At 42.3% G+C, this 19,799-nt stretch overlaps 1 protein-coding gene across 1 annotated transcript in view; it reads left to right on the top strand.

Annotated features, from left to right (window-relative positions):
• The window catches only part of TTC1 (tetratricopeptide repeat domain 1), a 38,840-nt gene extending 20,167 nt beyond the window's left edge, over window positions 1-18,673 (top strand). Inside the window, exons 3-8 of the mRNA XM_080676201.1 lie at window positions 3,645-3,705; window positions 4,801-4,913; window positions 8,454-8,490; window positions 10,563-10,711; window positions 13,353-13,407; window positions 18,078-18,673. Of these exons, the coding sequence (XP_080532327.1) occupies window positions 3,645-3,705; window positions 4,801-4,913; window positions 8,454-8,490; window positions 10,563-10,711; window positions 13,353-13,407; window positions 18,078-18,211 (549 nt within the window). The 3' untranslated portion in view covers window positions 18,212-18,673. The remainder of the gene's footprint in view (window positions 1-3,644; window positions 3,706-4,800; window positions 4,914-8,453; window positions 8,491-10,562; window positions 10,712-13,352; window positions 13,408-18,077) is intronic.
• The last annotated feature ends 1,126 nt before the right edge of the window (window positions 18,674-19,799 follow it).

Raw genomic sequence — 19,799 nt, 5'->3', positions numbered from 1 at the left:
CAGTCGTATGGGTGCTCCCTTGTAGGTAACTAACTGTTTTTCTCTTGCTGCTTTTAATATTCTCTCTTTGTCTTTTGCTCTTGGCATTTTAATTATGATGTGTCTTGGTGTGGTCCTCCCTGGATTCCTTTTGTTTGGGGTTCTCAGTGCTTCCTGAACTTGTAAGTCTATTTCTTTCACCAGGTGGGGGATGTTTTCTGTCATTATTTCTTCAAATAGGTTTTCAATATCTTGCTCTCTCTCTTCTTCTGGCACCCCCATAATTCAGATGTTGGTATGCTTAAAGTTGTCCCAGAGGCTCCTTACACTATCTTCATATTATTTGATTCTTTTTTCTTTTTGCTTTTCCGGTTGTGTGTTTTTTGCTTCTTTGTATTTCAAATCTTTGACTTGATTCTTGCAATCCTCTAGTCTGCTGTTGGGTCTCTGTATATTATTTTTTATTTCAGTCAGTGTATGCTTAATTTCTAGTTGGTCCTTTTTCATATCCTCGAGGGTCTCACTAAATTTATCGGCCTTTTCTAGAAAATACTTGAAAAACCTTATAACTGTGGTTGTTGTTTTTTTTTTTTTTTAATTTCTTTATTGATTAAGGTGTTACATATGTATCCTTATTCTCCCATTACCGCCCCATCCCTCCCATATACCGTGATTTTGAACTCTATATCCAGTCGTTTGCTTTCCTCCATTTCTTTCATTTGTGAACTGTTTCTGTGTCTCCGCATTTTGGCTGCTTCCCCTGAGTTGATAGAGTGGCTTTGTGTGCTAGATGTCCTATAGGGACCAGTGGCTCAGCCTCCCCAGTTACCTGAGGTGGACACTCTTGGTGTACCCCTTTGTGGGCTGTGTGCACAGTCTTATTGTTGTTGGTATCCCTGGGAGGAATTGACCTCCAGGCCAATTGGCTGTGAGGATCAGTTGTGTCTATGATGGGAGAACTTCTGTGCTGGAGACACCCTTATGGGGCAAGACTTGCTTCAGTGGGGCTTTGGTGCTCACTGAGTCTGCCCCCTGAGTGTGTCCCTTATGGATCTGAGGAGTTGTAATCTGGATGGTCCCACTCTGACCCCTGGGTACACTGGCTCTTGGATCTCCAAGGAGGTGCTAATTTAGCCTCTGCCTGAGGCCACCCAGCAGGAGCTATGGAGAGATCTGCAGATTCCTCTTCTTTGTTTGGGTTTTGGAGGTGCCCAGATGAGGCCCAGCTGTGAAGCAATGCAAGCTGCTATGGGGCCTTGGGCCTTCTTTTGGATGTTCTGGGTCTCACTGACTCAGCTGCAAGTTTGTTAGGTAAGTTTAGAATTCAAAGGACCAGGCCATTCATATGCAAAAGCCTCTGCGCTCAGCTTGGATGGGGCGGGATCTCAGGGCGGAGCAAACAGCAATGGCTTCCCATCAGCCCTGCCCTAAGAGGCTCCTGGGTCTCAGTGTCCCACAGTAATCGCTACAAGCACCTCTGAGAGAAAACCGCCCTCGAGTTTCGCCCTCTGCCAGACAGTCCAGTTTCTCCCCGTATGAGTCTGGGTCCCCAGAGTCTCACCCGGAACTGGAGTATAGAGCAGTTGGGAGCTTGTGTCTCCCTCCCGATTGAGAAAACCAGCCGGGTACTCAGTTGCCAGCCCTCTCCGTGCGCACACGTCCATACCTCTGCCTTTACTTCCGCAGCTCCTGTAAGTCTCAATGTGCTTTTCTCTTTCCTTCTAGTTGTAGAGTTTCCACTCAGCCAGCCTTCCTGTGGTTCTGGATGATGTCCGTTTGTCTTTTAGTTGTAGTTTTGAAATTGTTGTGCGAGGCAGCAGTTCAGGTGTTTACCTATGCCGCCATCTTGGTTTCTCTCCCTCTTCTTACTTCTTGACTTAACTGAGCTGCCTTGATTCCTGTCTGTTTTCTACGCTTATATTTTAGGCCTCCCATTGTTTCTTATGCCCCCACTCTCTCTCTAATAAATCTGCCCCCTCAAAATTTTTTTGCCTAAGATAGTATTTTTGCTTGCATCAAAAAATTCTAAGCAATACAGTAGAGAATATTACAAGCCAAGCACCTCCCTCCTGGGTAGTACTAGGTAAATGTGGCCACATTCTTATATTTGAGTCCCATCACCACCTCCCATTTTATTTTTTTCTACTCCCTTAGAATAGCCCTTCTTCAGATATATTATATCTAAAAATGAATTATTGTATCTGCTGTGCATCTGGCACATAGTAGAGACCATAAATATTAGATTCAGTTTATACCTACCATTTAGTCTCTTTATTGAGGTTCCTCAAGTGCTCTGTTTCATCCGGAGTATAATAATAACAAGGCATTCGGGGAGCACCCAACAGCATATTTACAAATCTCCAGAGACATAACAGTTTCACTTTGCTCCTAATCTTAAGAGTATCAGTTATTTAGGCTCCAGGCTTTTCCTGTGAGTGAAATGTCCTGCTAACTGTGTTTCCTCCCTTTGAAATTTTTATTTAATCAGAAGGCTCAAGAATGAAGGAGATTTTGTTTTTTAAAAAAACCAAAACAAAAAACACTGTCAGAAGGCGGCAAGTGGGGGGGCCACTTCTGCTGGTTCTGCTTGTGCTCCCCGATGATCAGGGCTGAAAGCACAGAGACTCAGCCTGTGTCGTCTTTTCTCTGCCGAGTAACGTTCCCTTGGCCTTTGAGTTTGATGGGTGCTTGGCCATCTGTGTGAATTTCTGAGTTGTTAGAAGAAGCTAAGAAAAGGGAGATTTGTTTATCTGGGTCTCTTCAAAATTCCTCCTGTTAGCCCTGACCCGACAGGTGAGGCGTGCCCCCCACAATGCACTCTGCCATCATACCTGTGTCTCCTTCATGACACAAACCACAGTTGTAGCTAAGTAAATAATAAATTATTTTACAGAAAATCATAACTCATATTTAGTGAGCACTTATTTGCTAGGCATTATATTGGGAGCCTTATATACATTATCACATTAATCCATAAAAGTATTAAAGCCTCATTTCTTAGATGAAGAAAGTAAGGCTCAGAAAGATCTGGAAGTCGTTCAAGATCATGCGATTAATAAACACCAGATCCAGATTTTGAATTTACAGTGGTGTGTATACCAGTGGATGTGTTGCTTAGTTTCAGTATGAGTAAGTAGAAATTAAGTGATACCTGAATTACCATTCTGTGCAAAAGATAGAAACGTAGGAAACCTACGGTTTGCATTTTAAACACAATCAAGAATGTGTTGGTGATTAGCCAGGTAGTTATGTGTTTTTTCTATATCTGTTGGAGATTTAGATAGAACTGACCCAATTCCCAAAAGTCAAGTTGTTTGCCAGGCCATCATGGCTCAGTGGTTGAGCGTTGACCTTTGAACCAGGAGGTCACAGGTTCGATTCCCGGTCAGGGCACATGCCCAGGTTGCAGGCTTGATCCCCAGTGTGGGGCATGTAGAAGGCAGCCGATCAATGATTCTCTCTCATCATTGATGTTTCTATCTCCCTCTCCCTTCCTCTCTGAAATCAGTGTGTGTGTGTGTGTGTGTGTGTGTGTGTGTGTGTGTGTGTGTAATTTTGAGTCCAGCTGCTGCCTATTAAATAGCCTCATATGTAAAGAAAGCTGACCTTTTTGTTCCCTTAAAATAATATTGTGACAAATTCTGTCAATCTCTGGTCTCTTTTAGAAAAGAAGAGCAGAGAGCACTAGACTGAAGGAGGAGGGAAATGAGCAATTTAAGAAAGGAGGTAAGAGAGAACTGTTTCAGCACTGATGTCTTCTCCTTCTTGACTCCTCTTTCTTTTGTAGAGTCTGGAGAAAGCCCCAAAGAACATTTGGAAACAACTAGCAAATAAACTGCTCTCAGTACATTCTGCCTTCCAGCATTTGCAATATTGTTTTTTACCAAGTTCAAATCGTTCTCAGCTGACAGTGACCAGTTACCATGTGTCTCTTGGCACAGGCATAGTTCTTCTTTTCTATAATCCAATCTCTATAAATCCAGAAACTGGGAGGAAAACTCTTCAGCTGTGGCTTTGGAGATCTCTAACCTGGAATGCTAACAGGCTCTTTGCTGCACTGCTGCAAAACCAGGGCCCCATTCCTCACCGTGAATCGCCCATAAAAACCAGCCGCGGTTCCGGCAGGGCCCAGGGAGGAATCCTGCCAGTACTTGGGCTGCACTTTCATTGCCTTTTTCTTTGGATGCTGTAAGCAGAGATGCTCTTCGTGTCCTTCTGGGTTTCCTCCGTAGGCTTAGGAATGAGTCGGGCTCATTCCGATACTTTGGTCAACTGTTTGATCTTATGATAGCCTTTGCCACTTCTTAAAGGGTAGATGCTTTAAAAATCTAGGAGTAGAAACATTTCTCTCTAGTTATTTTAGGTTTAAAAATGTGTTTCTTACATCCTGGTTTAATCAGTCATCACTTATGTTGTTCTAAGGGAACTAATGGTTCTAATTTTGAAAACGTATCTCTTTGTATTTTATTATTAACTATTTCTAACCTGAGAAAGACGTGAATAGACAATTTTCCTTTAGGACCCTGATTATCATTCTATGATTGGCAATGAATATATAAATTTATCACCACTTTCTCTTTTAAGGTCTTTAGTCAATAGGCCATTAATCCCAGACTTCAGTCTCTTTCATCTGTCCAGTTCCCAAACCCCTCTCAGAGCTCCTTACTAAATTGAGAAGCCAAATGGAAGCTGAACATTTGGAGTTTTCTGTTGGAGACCTTTGTCCTATGACTGGAAGGCTATGCACTCTGAGATCCTATGGAACACAGTCTATCAGGAATAAAATAATAATAAACCTCTCACCTTTTACCTTATCCTCAGATTACATAGAAGCTGAAAGTTCTTACAGCCAAGCCCTTCAAATGTGCCCATCCTGCTTCCAGAAAGACAGGTCTATTCTGTTTTCAAATAGAGCTGCTGCAAGGATGAAACAGGTATGTAACATTGACCTTTTCTTTTTTTAAGAAGCACATGGACTTGCAGTGTATTTGTAGGATAGTGTCTCTCCAAAAACTTACATAGGGCCTTAACATTGGTGTCTCCCTTTTCCTGCTCATATATTTCCCTGATATAAAGGGCACAAGAAAGATAGAAACATATTGTTTTAAAACTTGAGTCAGATTACTGTTAACATTCCTCATTAAAGTGGCTGAGTGAACACTTTACAGAAAGAAGGCTGGCAAAGTTTCCACCAAACTAGGGAAGGTTAATGAAGCAAAGACCTTAGAGGCGCATGGCTTGGAACAGCTATAGCGGCTTGTTTTAGGCTCTGGAATTCTAGATAAAGACCCAAGGGGAGCACTGGTTAAAACTTGGGATTTCAAGATGCTTCTTCCAGAGGGTCTGATTTTCCTGTTGAAAGTATGACGTGGGGAGAAATGTACACCATTTGGAATGAGTGGTACCCTTAACCGCAATGTAGGTGTCAGGGAAAGTTCAGGAACATTTTGCGTTTCTAAAGGCTTGAGAACCTGGTGTAGCGTGGTGAATGTAGAATAGGAAAGAGTGTAGTTGTATTTCTTTTGTACCATGTTGGTATTAAAAGTTAGATTTGTCTGATTTCCTGTTTAGTCAACATAGTAGATTTTGCTGGATTGAAATACGAGTTGTTTAAAAATACTACACTTGTTTAACTATGGCTACTTGTGTCCAAAGCGCAAAGAGTGAGTTATTTAACATACCTATAAGCAACCACGAAGCAGGCCCTAGCTTGGGCAGAGTGGTCTTTTTATTTGCTTAGGTCAGGTATCTGCGTCACTTTCTCATTGATGTTGCCTGAAATTCTCTAGTGCCGCTACCAAAGTCTCTTTGGATAACCAAGTTTAAAAAGGGCGGGGGGCGGGGAGAAGGGAAATCCAGGATGGTTTAGATGTGCAGAAAGGTGTGGTTTTTTGAAAACCAGAACTTGTCTGTTTTATTATTGGATTCAGTCTCCAAAGTGAAGTAAATTTTGGGGGTGATTCATTTGGCATTAGAGAATAATTCTAGAGTATATAAACAGACATATTAGCAGAAATAAAATAATTAAGTGTATTTAAGCATTAGTCATTAATATATTCTACCGTCAATCAGAATTCACACTTAACAGTGTTTACACTTAGCTTGGAAAACTCTCCTATTTCGCTTTTGCTCCTTGGAGACATCTTGTCCCGTTCTCAGACTGGAAGTTGTCATTGCTAAATGGAATCAAGGGCACCTTCAATGTCAAAGGAAATGCACCATGCCCATCTGGGTCCTGGGACTGGGGATTCTTTGTTTCCACAGTTGCCAAGTTATCGGTATTGCTAGGCTCGGGCTAGTATAATAGACTGGTTCTGAGTTAGGGCAATGTGTGGTCTTTGTGACATGTGAGGAGAACTCAGGAGAGAGTTGCTCTGTGACCATTTCCTTTACAAAGGATAGGTTTGCCAGTGGGGTGGGTGGGGGGTTGTTTTGTTCTTTTAAGTTGCACTCTTTGATATTTTTAAGAAGATTCAAAAATTGGTAACTTGAAAATGTCCAGGATTAATGCATTTTGACAATTAAGGACCATATTCTGAGTTTATTCATGGAGGTGATGGGTTCACTGCTTTAAGAAGAATTTCTGAAAAGCGAGTTTGCAGGCTCAGCATCCCTGACGGAGTGCGCCAGCCAAGCTTTACATTTCATGTCTAGAGAGAGAAAAGGCAGACGGGTGAGAGCAGAGTGTCAGGTCTGTGCCTGCCTCCACAAGAGAGACAGGGCCCTAAAAGAGCAGGTTAAAGTTTTTTAAAACTGCCGTCCTTATATACTGTGTCCATTGACATAGTACATGTATGTAGACTAATAGAAGTTATAAAGGGTGGTAAAGAAGTTCTGATTTTTTTCCACCTGCCCCACTTTGCAGATTCTCACTCTAAACAGCAGGCAACACCTGGGTCCCCTGAGCTGTTAGCAGACTCTGAGCCTGAAGCAGAGGATTCTGCAGTAAAAGGCCACCGTTCCTGATCTGCAAAGGCCAACTGTTCCTAAGATGCACTGCAGCTCAATAATGCTTACTTAGGGGCACAAAGAATACCATCACAACAGATGTGCACATGCGTTGTAAAGAGCCACTCCTTTTTCAGAACTTTAATATATGAAATTGAGAGTCCTAGATTTATAGAAAGCTAATATATTGGAAATACTGACTTATACAAAATTACACAGATTTCTTTACTATAAGACTTCTTTGAGCTTTTAATATGTGAATTGCTATCATGAACATTGGAAGAGATATAATGCATTGTTTTTCAGATGACTCTGGAACCTTCTGTGTTTATTGTGGGTAAAAGGCACCTGACATAAAATAGACTGTTTTAGCCCTAGCTGGTTTGGCTCAGTGGATAGAGCATCGGTTTGCGGACTGAAGGGGGTTCCACATTCGATTCTGGTCAAGGGCACATGCCTGGGTTGCGGGCTCCATCCCCAGTAGGGGGGGTGCAGGAGGCAACTGATCAATGATTCTCATCATTGATGTTTCTATCTCTCTCTCCCTTCTCCCTTCCTCTCCGAAATCATAAATATATATGTATTTTTTAAATTGACCGTTTTAACCTTTTTAAAGCATACAGTTTAGTTCCATTAAATACATTTATAAATGTTATGCAAGTATCTCCATTTAGTACCAGAACTTTTTCATGACCCCAGAAGGGTACCCTGCACCCATTCAGCCTTCACTCCCCATCCTGGAACTGTTTTTAATTAAATCCCAAAATTCAATTTGGTAGACATTGCTCAAAATACTCTGCAAAATATTTAGTATTTGCTACAGTAGCTATTACAGAATTGTTGAACATTTATTTGAACTAACATTTCTGTGACATTGTAGAATACTAATTGGGGGAAATGGACATTTTAGAACTGGGGGAGTTAAACAGCAGGTTGGTGTCAGAGCTGGAACAAGAGTCAGGATCATTCAACATCAGTGTTCTGTCCGCTGTGCCATGCTTCTCGATTCAGCAGCTCAGTCAGTGAGGGGTCTCGTTTGGTAGGTGGTTGTGTATCTTTGTTTCATCAGTGGATGAATTGAGGTTTTAACTGAGACTGCATGACAAGCCACACTGTGTTATTGTAGACATACCATTTCTATACTTTCTAGAAGATACCACTTTGGGTTAGCTAGCCAAAGAGGAGGGTTATTAATTCAGTTATCCATAGTTTAGTCATTTGCCCTGTTTATTGATCACAAAGTTTTCTCAGTATCAGCATTCTGACATAAAGCATCTTGCAAATCAAATAGGTCCATGACAATAGTCTTTAAGATATTTAGGAAGAAGCTACTTGAATATTTTGTTGCTTTCAAGTCACCATATTTGAATTTTAGCTTGGAAGTAAGTTGCATGTTTTTGTGTGTTTTCTTTGAAGAGCATTCTGCATCTCCATAAGCAGTTATTAATGATCAGCTTTGTCATTGAGCCTTTGGACCATTAAGATAGAACCAAGGTGACACATAGTAATCTTATATTTCCTTTTAGGACAAGAAAGAGATGGCCATCAGTGACTGCAGCAAAGGTACAACTTTTTGGTCTTGTTACATGTTAACATTAAGAGCTTCACCTCAGCTAGACCAACAGAGACAGAGGCTCTGGGTCGGGTGTGACCTGTACCTGTGCCCCTTCCTCTGAGGCCTTAAACAAGCAGCTTTATGGTTTAGCCCTTCTCAGAGGTATTGTGTAGTGGTCACCTTAGTGTAAGTGTGCTCTGGAATGGATAGTTGAGTCCGTTTATCCTGGCTTATAAATAAATATGTGAAGGAAAATTCAGAGCTACCTTGGCAGCAGAATCTGCTGAAACAGAATTTACTTCCTATAGTGTCCAAATTACTTTACTTTGAAATTGAAACTGAAGATCTTAGCTGCTATCAGGGCATCTGGATCTGTGTGTTTGAGGGTTATGGGGGTAAGGGGCAGTTTCTGTCGGGAATTGATACTCTTCAGATGTAATAATTCTTCTAAACCTACTTGCCATCATTTTAATTACCCTTTCAGGTTCCACACACTGAATCAAGACTTTGCCACTTTTTATCTGTTCTATCAGGTCTTTCCATCCCACCAACTTAGAGACACCTAGACTTAGGATCACTATTGTTTTCTTTTCAAAAAAATTTATTTTTATTTTCCTTTTTTTATTGTTTAAAGTATTACAAATAGTAGTACATATGTCTCTTTTTTTTTTTCTTTCCCCCAATTGACCTTCCCCCAGCCTCACCCCCCTCCCAGTGTCTTGCGTCCATTGGTTATGCTTATATGCACGCATACAAGTCCTTTGGTTGATCTCTTACCTCCCCCCGCCGCCCAACCCTTCCCAGCCTTCCTGCTGTCGTTTGACAGTGTTCGATGCTTCTCTGCCTCTGTATCTATTTTTGTTCATCAGTTTATAATGTTCTTTATTATCCATAAATGAGTGAGATCATGTGGTATTTTTCTTTCACTGACTGGCTTATTTCACTGGAGAGCATTATGCTAAGTGAAATAAGCCAGTCAAAAAATTTTTGATGGCCCAGTTTTTCTTCCTTTCTAACCAGCTTGGTATGGAGAACATACATAATCACTTTTCCTTGCATCTTACTACTCATGAGGTTTACTAGCTAATTATTACTTTTCATAATTTGTATTTTTGTTTGTTTTCCTCTCATTAGATAATAATTTCTTTGAGAAAACCATAGGGTTAGAAAGAACCTTATGCTGTCTAGTCCAACTCTCATAGTAAGCATGAGTTCTCCTATTTTTTTTTTTTTTTTTTTTACATTAATTCATCATCCTCTCTACTGGGGCTTTCTTTTCTTTGTATTTCTTATTTCTTTTTAGTACCTGAATTAAGCTATGGCTACCTTAGAATGTAGCTAACTACTTCTGATCTATTACTATCTTGGGCTGGAACTAATTCTTAATGTAGTTTTGTTTGGAAGAAGGAATTTAACTTTAATCTGTGTGTGATGTGTGGCTTTGAAAAATTTAAATTAGGAACAAACTGCTGATTTTCAGAGTTCCTTTCTCTGTAACCAAATGAGAAAATGCCTTGTAAGCTTGGTTAGCAGGGTGTACAGTGGGCAACAGTCATTTCCAGCTGCGGTCCAAAGGGGAGGAGCCATATCAGGAAAATGAGAGGAAGGGGAAGACTGTTTTCCAGAGTTGTGTTTGGGTTTGGTTAAACCAATATCCATGAGAAATAATACTTTGTGACACATGGAAATTATGTGAAGTTCGAATCTCAGCGTCATTAGGTAAAGGTTTATGGGAACACACCAGCCTTGTTGGCTCAGGCACTGTCTGGTTACTTCATGCTACAATAGCAGAGTAGAGTAGTTGTGACAGACTGTCTGTCCTGCAAAGCCTGAAATCTTTAGTCTTGCCCTTTCCAGAAAAAGCTTGCTGGCCCCAGGTATAACCTTGGACAAATGGCTCTTCCTTTAGACCCTGAATGATGGTTGATTAACCAGTTAACTGCCACGTGTCCAAAACAGAAACCATCCCGCTTGCATCCATAGACTGTTATGGCGTACAAAGGGTTAAGAAACTTGATATGGTCGAGTATGTATAGGCCCTTTTCCTTCATGGTAACAGTGACCTCTTCTCTTTTTACAGCCATTCAGCTAAACCCCAGTTACACCAGGGCCCTGTTGAGGAGAGCGGAGCTGTACGAGAGCACCGACAAGCTCGATGAAGCCCTGGAAGACTACAAGTCCATTCTAGAAAAAGACCCATCAGTGCACCAAGCCAGGGAAGCTTGCATGGTAAACCTCATTCTTTTCTTCTTTTCCTTGTGTCGCTACTCCGTGAGGCTTAAATAATCCTTGGGACACAACTGCATTCCATTTCTATACTTTTGAGGAGCCTATCACAATATATGGTCAACAGAACTTGAAAGTGGTAGCCAGAGACTCACCATGTGCCATTTAAACTCCATCCTCAGTGTGTTACCTGTATAAACCTTTCGTCTCTAGGGTTGACGGAAATCTTACTTCACTGTTGGACTAGGATAGTCTTGTCCACTGTAGTACAGTTCAGACCAAAGTGAGTCTTAGTGTTATAGGTAAGGAATTTCTGGTTTTCTGTCCATCCTTTTTCTTCTTCAGTCACCAAGTTTCTGTTTATTGTCATAGGCCTAACACATTTGCAATTGAATATATCCTAAACTAATCTTCTTGTCCTTTTTAAAATGACTTCTAGTCTTATCTCCGACACTGCATTGCTTTTGCTTCTAGATGTTATAATTTTTTTAATATATTTTTATTGATTTCAGAGAGGAAGGGAGAGAGAAACATTAATGATAAAGAATCATTGATCAGCTACCTTCTGCATGACCCACACTGGGGATCGAGCCCGCAGGTTTTCTGACCAGGAATCAAACCGTGACTTCCTGGTTCATAGGTCAACACTCAATCACTGAGCCACGCTGGCTGGGCTAGATGTTATAATATTTTCATGTCAGTTGTAAATTAGCTAAATGTTACTTCTTCCCCACTTTAAAAATAACTCCAGGTTTGTACTTTACCTTTAAAACCACTCTGTGATTGTCCCTAATGCATAGGGCAGCATATATTCTAAAGGATGCACTACTGAATTGGATGTGCACGTTATTACCCCATAATAATGGGTGTTCAAATCAATTTGAGAAACCTGGCTACAACTAAACAGCTCTCTTCACTGCCACCCTCTGCAGAGAGCCGTTCGGGTGGAGAGGCCTGTCTTGCACCCCAGCACGCCTCGGAGAGCATGGGTAGCAGACAGGAGGTGGGGATCTACAGACATGTTTTAAGCCAGCTTTTTGTTTGTTTGTTTTTTTAAAATTGAGGCCACTTGCCAACATTGAAAAATGGGAAGATTTGATTAGATAAAAATCAAAACATACTCTTCTTGAAAATAAATAGGAAGGCCTGGCCAGTGTGGCTCAGTGGTTGAGCAGCGACCTACGAACCAGGAGGTCATAATTCCATGCCTGTCAGGGCACATGCCTGGGGTGTGGGCTCGATCCCCACTGGGGGGCGTTCAGGAGGCTGCCGATCGATCGATGATTCTCTCATCATTGATGTTTTATCTCCCTCTCCCTTCCTCTCTGAAATCAATAAAAGTATATATTTTTTTAAATTGGAAGATGTGGACATACCAGGTTCTTGAACTCCTGCATGCACCATCTGGCTGGAGCTCTCCTATCCCACTGCTGGCCACGCTGCTCCATGCTGCCTTCTGCCGATTCCTTCACTTGTTTCTATTTCCTGTCTGCCCTGCTCTGAGGATTTCCCACTTCTCTCTGGGAATGATTATTCTACCGAGCAAACCTGAGAAATGTTGACTGATCTTTTCGCATTAATATCCTAGGTGGTTTGAGTTTTGTTTTGCTCTGATTTTATACATACTTCCTTCCATAATAACAGATCTCTTATTTATCTAGAAATGGAGTAATGGGAGACAGCCTGGTTTGGATAATTAAAATACATAAGCAATTTGAAACCAGTTTTAATCCTTTATTTGACTTTTAACATATCTCTGAATGGTGGTAAGATCAACTAACTTTGACATGAGGAAACGGAATACTTCAAACCTTGGCCAAATTCTTGGTAGCCTTTATCCTTGTCATATTAGTTTTAAGCCTTCTGTGAAAGGAAGCCTTTTATGCTAGTTGTTATATGCATAAAGAATTTATTTTATTTTTAATTCTTATAATAGAGTTATTACTGGAATCCCAGAGTACTTGGGGCCAATTACAGAGCTAAAAGGGACCAAACGAGACTCTAATCTAGATCAGTGGTTCTCAGTTAGGAATGATCTGGTTCCCAGGGACATTTGGCAGTGTCTGGAGACGTTGTCATGACTGGAATGGTACTGTTGACGTCTTAAGTGGGTAGAGGCCAGGGTTGCTCTCAACATCCTACAGTGCACAAGACAACCCCCATAACAAAGAATGTCCTAGTCCAAAATGCCAATAGTGCCAAGGTCGAAAAACATCCATTATTGATCTGATTTTCTCAGTAAATTAGATTCTGTAAAGAAAGGACTTCAAGGTAAAAAATATATAAATGAGCAAAAAAAAAAATTTAAAATATCACCCATAATCCCGCCACCTAAGTATACATACCATTGTAAAATTCTGGTAGGTATTCTGTCAGACATTTTTTTGTGTGTGTGTTTGTCACCACATCTTTATTTAGGTTTGCCTTGGGCCACTGTTGCTAAGAAATGGACGTAGAGCAGTGAACTAAACAAAACTCCCGTCTTCGTGTGGCTCACCCACAAACAAAGACTTGCTTTTTTATTTAATATCACATATCTGTACTTTACCTTATCTTACATTCACATTCGTTTTTAATGTCTCTCAAATTCAAAATAAAGCTGAGGGATTTTTTACCAACCCTGGTTTCTCCTCTTTTCCCGCAGAGATTACCTAAGCAAATTGAAGAACGAAATGAAAGACTGAAGGAAGAGATGTTAGGTAAGTTTGCTTCTCTTATTTCTCTGGACCATAAGTATCTGGGAAGCATGGGTCCCAGGGACAGCAGTATTTTTATTCAAGGGAAACACAACCGTTTGAAACGGCTTCTGGGCCTTTCGTTGGTTGTGGGCGGCAGTTCCATGGGGCTAGTGAGCTCTTAGCTGTTTCCACTCCAGGAGGAGCACTGTGGTTTACAGAGCGTGTCAGCTTTTCAAAACCCAAACTGCTGTTTATTTTTCTTGAAAATGTTCCCTGCCTGCCTAAAAGAATGCAAACACAGTTCCCAACCTGGGATACCAACAACCTGTATTTCAGACCCTGAGTGTCATGAAAACAGTTGAGTTTCTTCACTGAGTGAACAGCCTAAGGCTTTAAGTTCATTAGGATGCTGTCACTACCCGCCAGTATCATGGCAGAATCAAGGGAATTTCTGTTTTGAAAATGCATTGAGTCTCTTTGAGGAGAGTGAGAAGGCAGGGATTAGGAGTAAACGGGGAGGTGGGGGAAAGGCTGTGAGTGGAGGGTAGGGCAAATGGATTCTTTTGATCCATGTTTTAGTTACTTCTCTTGTCTGCCAGAGTATTTTATGGTTGGATTCAGAGAACGCCTCTCATGAACAGTCTGCCCAGCATATTCTGCTTATAACCTGATGTTTCCCTACTCAAGGTCGAGTCTAGGGTCTTTCTTATGAATGTTTTCTAGATCTGTCACGTGACTTACATTTCATATATTGCAGTCACATGTGCCTAAGGAAAATCTTTTACAATAAATTGAGCCTGGCCTTTTATGAGCTGTAGGCGTCGGGATCCAGAGAATGAGAGCAAATTTCCCCATGGTTCACTCTGATAGGAGAGCTGGTTGAGAAGAGCCCATTAGCCTGGGCAATCCACAGCCCTCCGACCCTACTGGCTGGACGCAGGCTCCAGGGAGAGCTGCTTCAGACTGGCAATTTCTAGAGCCTTCCCCAGTTTTTCCCCAAAAGGCTCTTTCTCTAATTTATTTAATTAAACTTTACACCGTGTTTGAGCAGAAAAGTTATTTTGGAGATACTCTTTTGTCAAAAAAAGAGCGTTTCTCTCCTAACAATGATGCTTTATTTTAGCAAAAAAAAAAAAAAAAAGAAAAAAAGTATGTGCATTTAGCTGAGCTAGACTTCCTGCTGAGAGAGGTGGCTTTAGGAATGACCACAGTGGACATGGGGAAGACAGCTGGGCAGTGCTCTCCAGGCTTTGAGCAAAACCGTGATGGAATGAGTGCAAGCTGAGCCTGATTGTGTCGTCGGTGGCAGCTGGGATCACAACTTCATCTGTCCCTGTCACTGTAAATTCTAGTGAGCCCTGTCTCCATGGCTTTGGATTTTACTTATATTTTCCCCTCCATGTGAAATATTCACGTTGAATTAATTCCTTCAGTTGCTTCTGTAATGAAATCTCCCATCTGACTTAAACAATTTATGTTCTTGGTAAGTAATAGTCGGTTTGTTGTTACACGTGAATAGAATTAATAGCTGGATTCTTTTTTCTTAAAGAATATAAGGGTCATGAATAAAGTATTGCTTGTGGGTGTTACCTGCCATCGGAGAGCCTGAGGGGAGAAATCACTCTGCATGGACTGAGCCCCACAAGAGCTTTCTGGTGTTCTCCCCTCCTTGTTACGTGTGGCATGGCTGTGGTTCATGTGCCGTGAGATCCTTGGAGGGTAGTCATGTGAGTGCAAAATTATGTCACTTCCTTAGAAGTGGAGCAAGCTGGAGTACTGGTAGTTAAAGATTTAAAAAACTGCTCCGTGTTAGGAAGTTATGTGGTTATTGAGCTATTATTCAGGTTTTCCTTTCTCTCTGTAACTTGACTTTCTTTAGTTAGAAGACCTATATACCCCCTCCTTAGGGGGAAAAATCCTGATTGGAATTCAGAATGGGTAAAACATACTCTGCCCTCCCTTCCTAGCCTGTCATATTTATAAATGTCATCAGAACAGGAGTGGAGACCCAGGTGGCCTCAGCCCCAGGGCCACAGTCCTTGCTGAGCACAGGACAATCCGATTGGCTTCATATTTGAGGAAAGTGGTCACAACGGGAGTGTTTGCTGTTGTCCCTTTCTCTGGACAGATTAACCTCATGGCCATGAAAGCTAGGGAATCTGAGGTCTGAAGGATCACAGGCGTGGGGTCAATGATGTGATGAGGTGGAAATAGGTGTCCTGGACAGAGCTCCCCAAAGTCAGGCTGAGTGACGGTGCCAGATTTGCTACAGGGGTAATAAGGAAACCTAACGGATGACTGCCCGGATGGCGGAGTGGGGGTGGAATTTGGCCACCAGTGAAAAGTGTGGCACATAGGCCAGTTTGGCAGTGACCCTGTCTTGGGCACAAGGAAGCTGCTTTTTGTCTGAGAGTCCAACCTGACTCTAAGCAGCAGGAAAATTCGTGTGTGTGATTGTGCATCTCTTTAGGAGCATGATCGTTACTGAAGGTGCTTCTCTGCCATCATCTTAAACAGCAAAAGGTGAACTTTCCAGACGCTAGAAACTTGTTGGTCCAACCAGAAAGTTTTGTGCTGTTCCCTTATGTTCCACTGGCCCCACTCTGATTTCTTAGTTACTTTACCCAACATCGTAGACATTCAGATGTTTGGTCAGTGAATAAATGGCCTCTTTCCCACAATGTGGCACTGCCTTTCTGTCAGCCACCTCCAGGCTCTCCTCTTCTGGTTCATTCTTTACTTTGTCACAGCACTAACCCCAAAAGCTCAGTACTTAAACCATCAGTGGCCTTCCCTATGACACAAGAACCATAGATACTGGGCCTGGCTTGTGGGAACCTAAACCTGATGCCATGCACCCTCCCCCTCCCTTCCCGCCCATTGGACACTCTGCTCACTCCCGCCTACCTGGGGCGGGGCCTGCATGGAACCCTCCACCCAGGGAGTGGCCCTGGGCAGGGGTTCCTCCAAGTGGAACTGCCCTTCTGGGACTCTCGAGATGCATGCTCACTCACCGTGTCAGAGGAGGCGCAGATTATGCCAGCAGGGACATTTTTTAAAAAATATATTTTATTGATTTTTTAAAGAGAGGAAGGGAAAGAGAGAGTTAGAAACATCGATGAGAGAGAAACATCGATCAGCTGCCTCCTGCACACCTCCTACTGGGGATGTGTCCGCAACCAAGTTACCTGCCCTTGACCGGAATCAAACCTGGGACCCTTCAGTCCGCAGGCCGACGCTCTATCCACTGAGCCAAACCGGTTAGGGAGACATTTTATTTGGCTCCTTGAAATACTCATTTCCTCCCTCTCCTCAATGCCAAGACAGACTGCCAAAGTTCTGGGTGACACTTTCCTGAGGATGCCCCATCTTGTCTCTGCTTGTTGTGGTCCCCATCCCTGCATTTCTCCACCAAGACCATGCTCTGTGCTACCCCGTGTGCAGGGACGAGTTCTACACCAGTGATGCTCCTTAAAGAGAAGCACTGAGCATGTGTTCCAGGTTTCTGTTTGGGAAGCCTGCCTGGAGAATGGTTGCCCTGCGTTCCTGGAGCTTTCTCAGAATGTGGTGAGCTTCAGAGGGATAAATCTTAGAATGAAACCAAAAGTTCTTTCCATGAGTTATTAGTACAGGCCTGGACATTTGAAGGGCAGGCATCTTTATGTTTTTTACCTGGGCTTTACTTCAAGAGGGGAGGCCTCAGAGGGACAAAGCTGCTAACAGGGATAAGATGGGAGGACCCTGTACCTCTGGTGATTGGGGTTTCTCTCCCTTTTACCCCCATTCTCATCTCCATTGGAAGCAGACCTGCAAGAAAAATTAAGAACAGTTTTAGAAAGGATTGAAACCGTTTTCTCACTCATCCTAGCCAATATTTTCTAAAACACTCCTGGTTTCAAATATTCCATCCCTTTGCCCCATAAATCTAAGAATCTCTCAAATGTTCTAGAAACTCCCTCAACTATTGACATACAAGCTCCATGACTTTCTTGTATTTAGAATCAGCATAAAATCCCTTGGTTATACCATGTGTCTCAGTTCTGGCTTTAGGACAGGAAGTTGCTGGTAGTTAATAAAGCCTGAAACTTGGGGGAGAGAAGGCTGGACTATTGAGGTTGACAGGCTTGTGCAAATGAACGAGATCACCCCTTCCCTGAGAAGGGATGAGTTTGGTGTGGAATCCAGTTGAGGCCTTACGTAGAAAAGTAGGAGGCTCTTGAATTTGAAATCAGTAGAAATCTGCTAAGTGGAATTAGATTCAGCAGGTGGCTGCTGCTGTTTCTTAGAGAACAGACATGGAGAGGCCCGTGTCCCGCCACCAGGCAGTGGGGATTGGCAGGGTGCCCTTGTTTCCCCGGGAGCAGCAGGTGATTCGGCCACCACTCACCCCAGAGTCTATGTCCTTCGATGGGTCTGGCCAGTCTGGACAGGAAGCTTTGCTGTCCCAGGAGCCAGCTGGGCTCCCTCCCGCTCATGTACACACAGGTTCCAGGGTGGGTGGCATCGAAGTGACTGCACTCCAGAGGAGAAGGTGGGGACTGAGGCCTCACCGTTGTAAAAGCAGGAGTTTCTGTAACTACCAAAAGATGCTCTTTATATTTTGTAATCGGATAGTAAGGCAAGCTCAGTGGGGGTCTTCCTGCTTCTGCTCATTCCCCATATTTATTTGCGTTTTTGCTTTTACATTGCAGGTAAACTAAAAGATCTTGGGAACTTGGTTCTCCGACCTTTTGGACTCTCCACAGAAAATTTTCAGATCAAACAGGATTCCTCTACTGGCTCCTACTCCATCAATTTTGTCCAAAATCCAAATAATAACAGATAACAGAGACAACAGTAACTTTTAAAGCTGGCTAGTAAATTGTGTGCTGCTTGCTGGTAGCAAGGGGAAAGGCCCTGCTAATGTTTACGTTCTAAAAGCATCTTATCTCAAAGATAGGCCATCCAGTAGACCCCAATGCACCTTTCCTTGTGTTTTAGGATCAGGGTGAAGTGTACTTCCTGATGTAATGAACCTAATTGGATTTCCATTTTAAGGTGATGTCTGTGCAGCTGTTGTCCTTTGTTTTGTCCAGGAGGAGCCTGTTAGGCTGACCTCCTGAGCCACACAAACATACAAGCCCAGATGCCAGCTCTCCTGACGAGCAAACCTGCTGGCCAGAGACTGCCCAGACATGACTGATGGGGGTCTTGCCTACTGCCCCCCTCCCAATCACACGCACTGCCCAGGCTGCCGGGCGTGGGCTCCTGATTTCCTCTGTGGTAATAAATGCTTTCTGTGACAGTCTGAGCCTGTGAATTTTGTCCCCATGACAACTGAAGCAGAAGGCTTCTTTGCCTCTGGGAGCAGTGTTCAGTTTATTGTTACTGGACTCCACAGATTTGCCTGAAGTATTAGTTGCCACCTTGAGGATGACCTTGAAAAAGTTGACCATTCTACTGTGTACTTCAGAAACCACCTCAAGCTTTGGCCCTCCCCAGGTTTGCACAGATGTTATAAAATCATTTTTTTGACCAAGCATCTCTCTTATTTTCAACTTAAAATAGCTTCATTCAGGAATGATATGTGAATCCCAGAATAAAATATTCTTTTAGACTACACGAACCCAGAGGTTTCAAAGGTAGGTGTTTATTTGGGTTATTAGTTGATGCTGGTGAAAAGCTTCCAGTTTTGCTGGTTTGTGACAAAGGCAGTGCCGTGTTTCATCTCAGAAAGGAAGCACACGTATAACTCTGACATGCAGTAATCTCATCCCCAAGTTAAGGATTGTGCTCGATCTTTGATCTCCTCAAAGCCCTTTAGGCTATTGCTTTGTGGATAGATAGCAGAATTATGTGCAGTATTGACTTTGATTTGCTAAGCTTATCTCCCAGATTGAAAAGGAATTCTCCGTAGAATTTACTAGGGAGAGGGAGAAAGAACACTGCTAATTTTGTTTTGTTCTTTTTTGGTAAATTTTCCCCAAAAGGTGTGAGAAATCTGCGCGTGTACGGAAACATAAAACTGAGTGATGCAGCATCAGTGGCAAGTGCTTCTTGCGTGGCCATGTCGGGCTGGAATCGTTCTCAGAACCCTTTCCACTCAAAAACATTTAAAGAATATTTTGGCTTGTGTGGATTATATCTGTTGACATGTATGTTAGAATTAAATTTCTTAAATATTTAGTTAATTCTTTAAAAGTAAATACATTTCATGTTAACATAAATATTTCTAGAAAAACAGCACATTTTAGTAAGAGTGACATTCTATATATTTGCAAATCTCTTGAACATGAGACTTGATAGAAGATTCTCATATTGTCACAGGATCACATCATGCAGTCTGGAAAATTCTGCATGCTCATGACAGAATGGTGGTGGGGAAAAAAAGCAGATAATCCCTTAATATTACTATGAAAATATTATGGACTATA

This window comes from Plecotus auritus (genome assembly GCF_963455305.1).
Source record: "Plecotus auritus genome assembly, chromosome: 6".
NCBI classification, from domain to species: Eukaryota; Metazoa; Chordata; class Mammalia; order Chiroptera; family Vespertilionidae; genus Plecotus; species Plecotus auritus.
The sequence above is the reverse complement of the archived record's forward strand: the minus strand, read 5'-3'. Positions and strand labels throughout refer to the sequence as shown.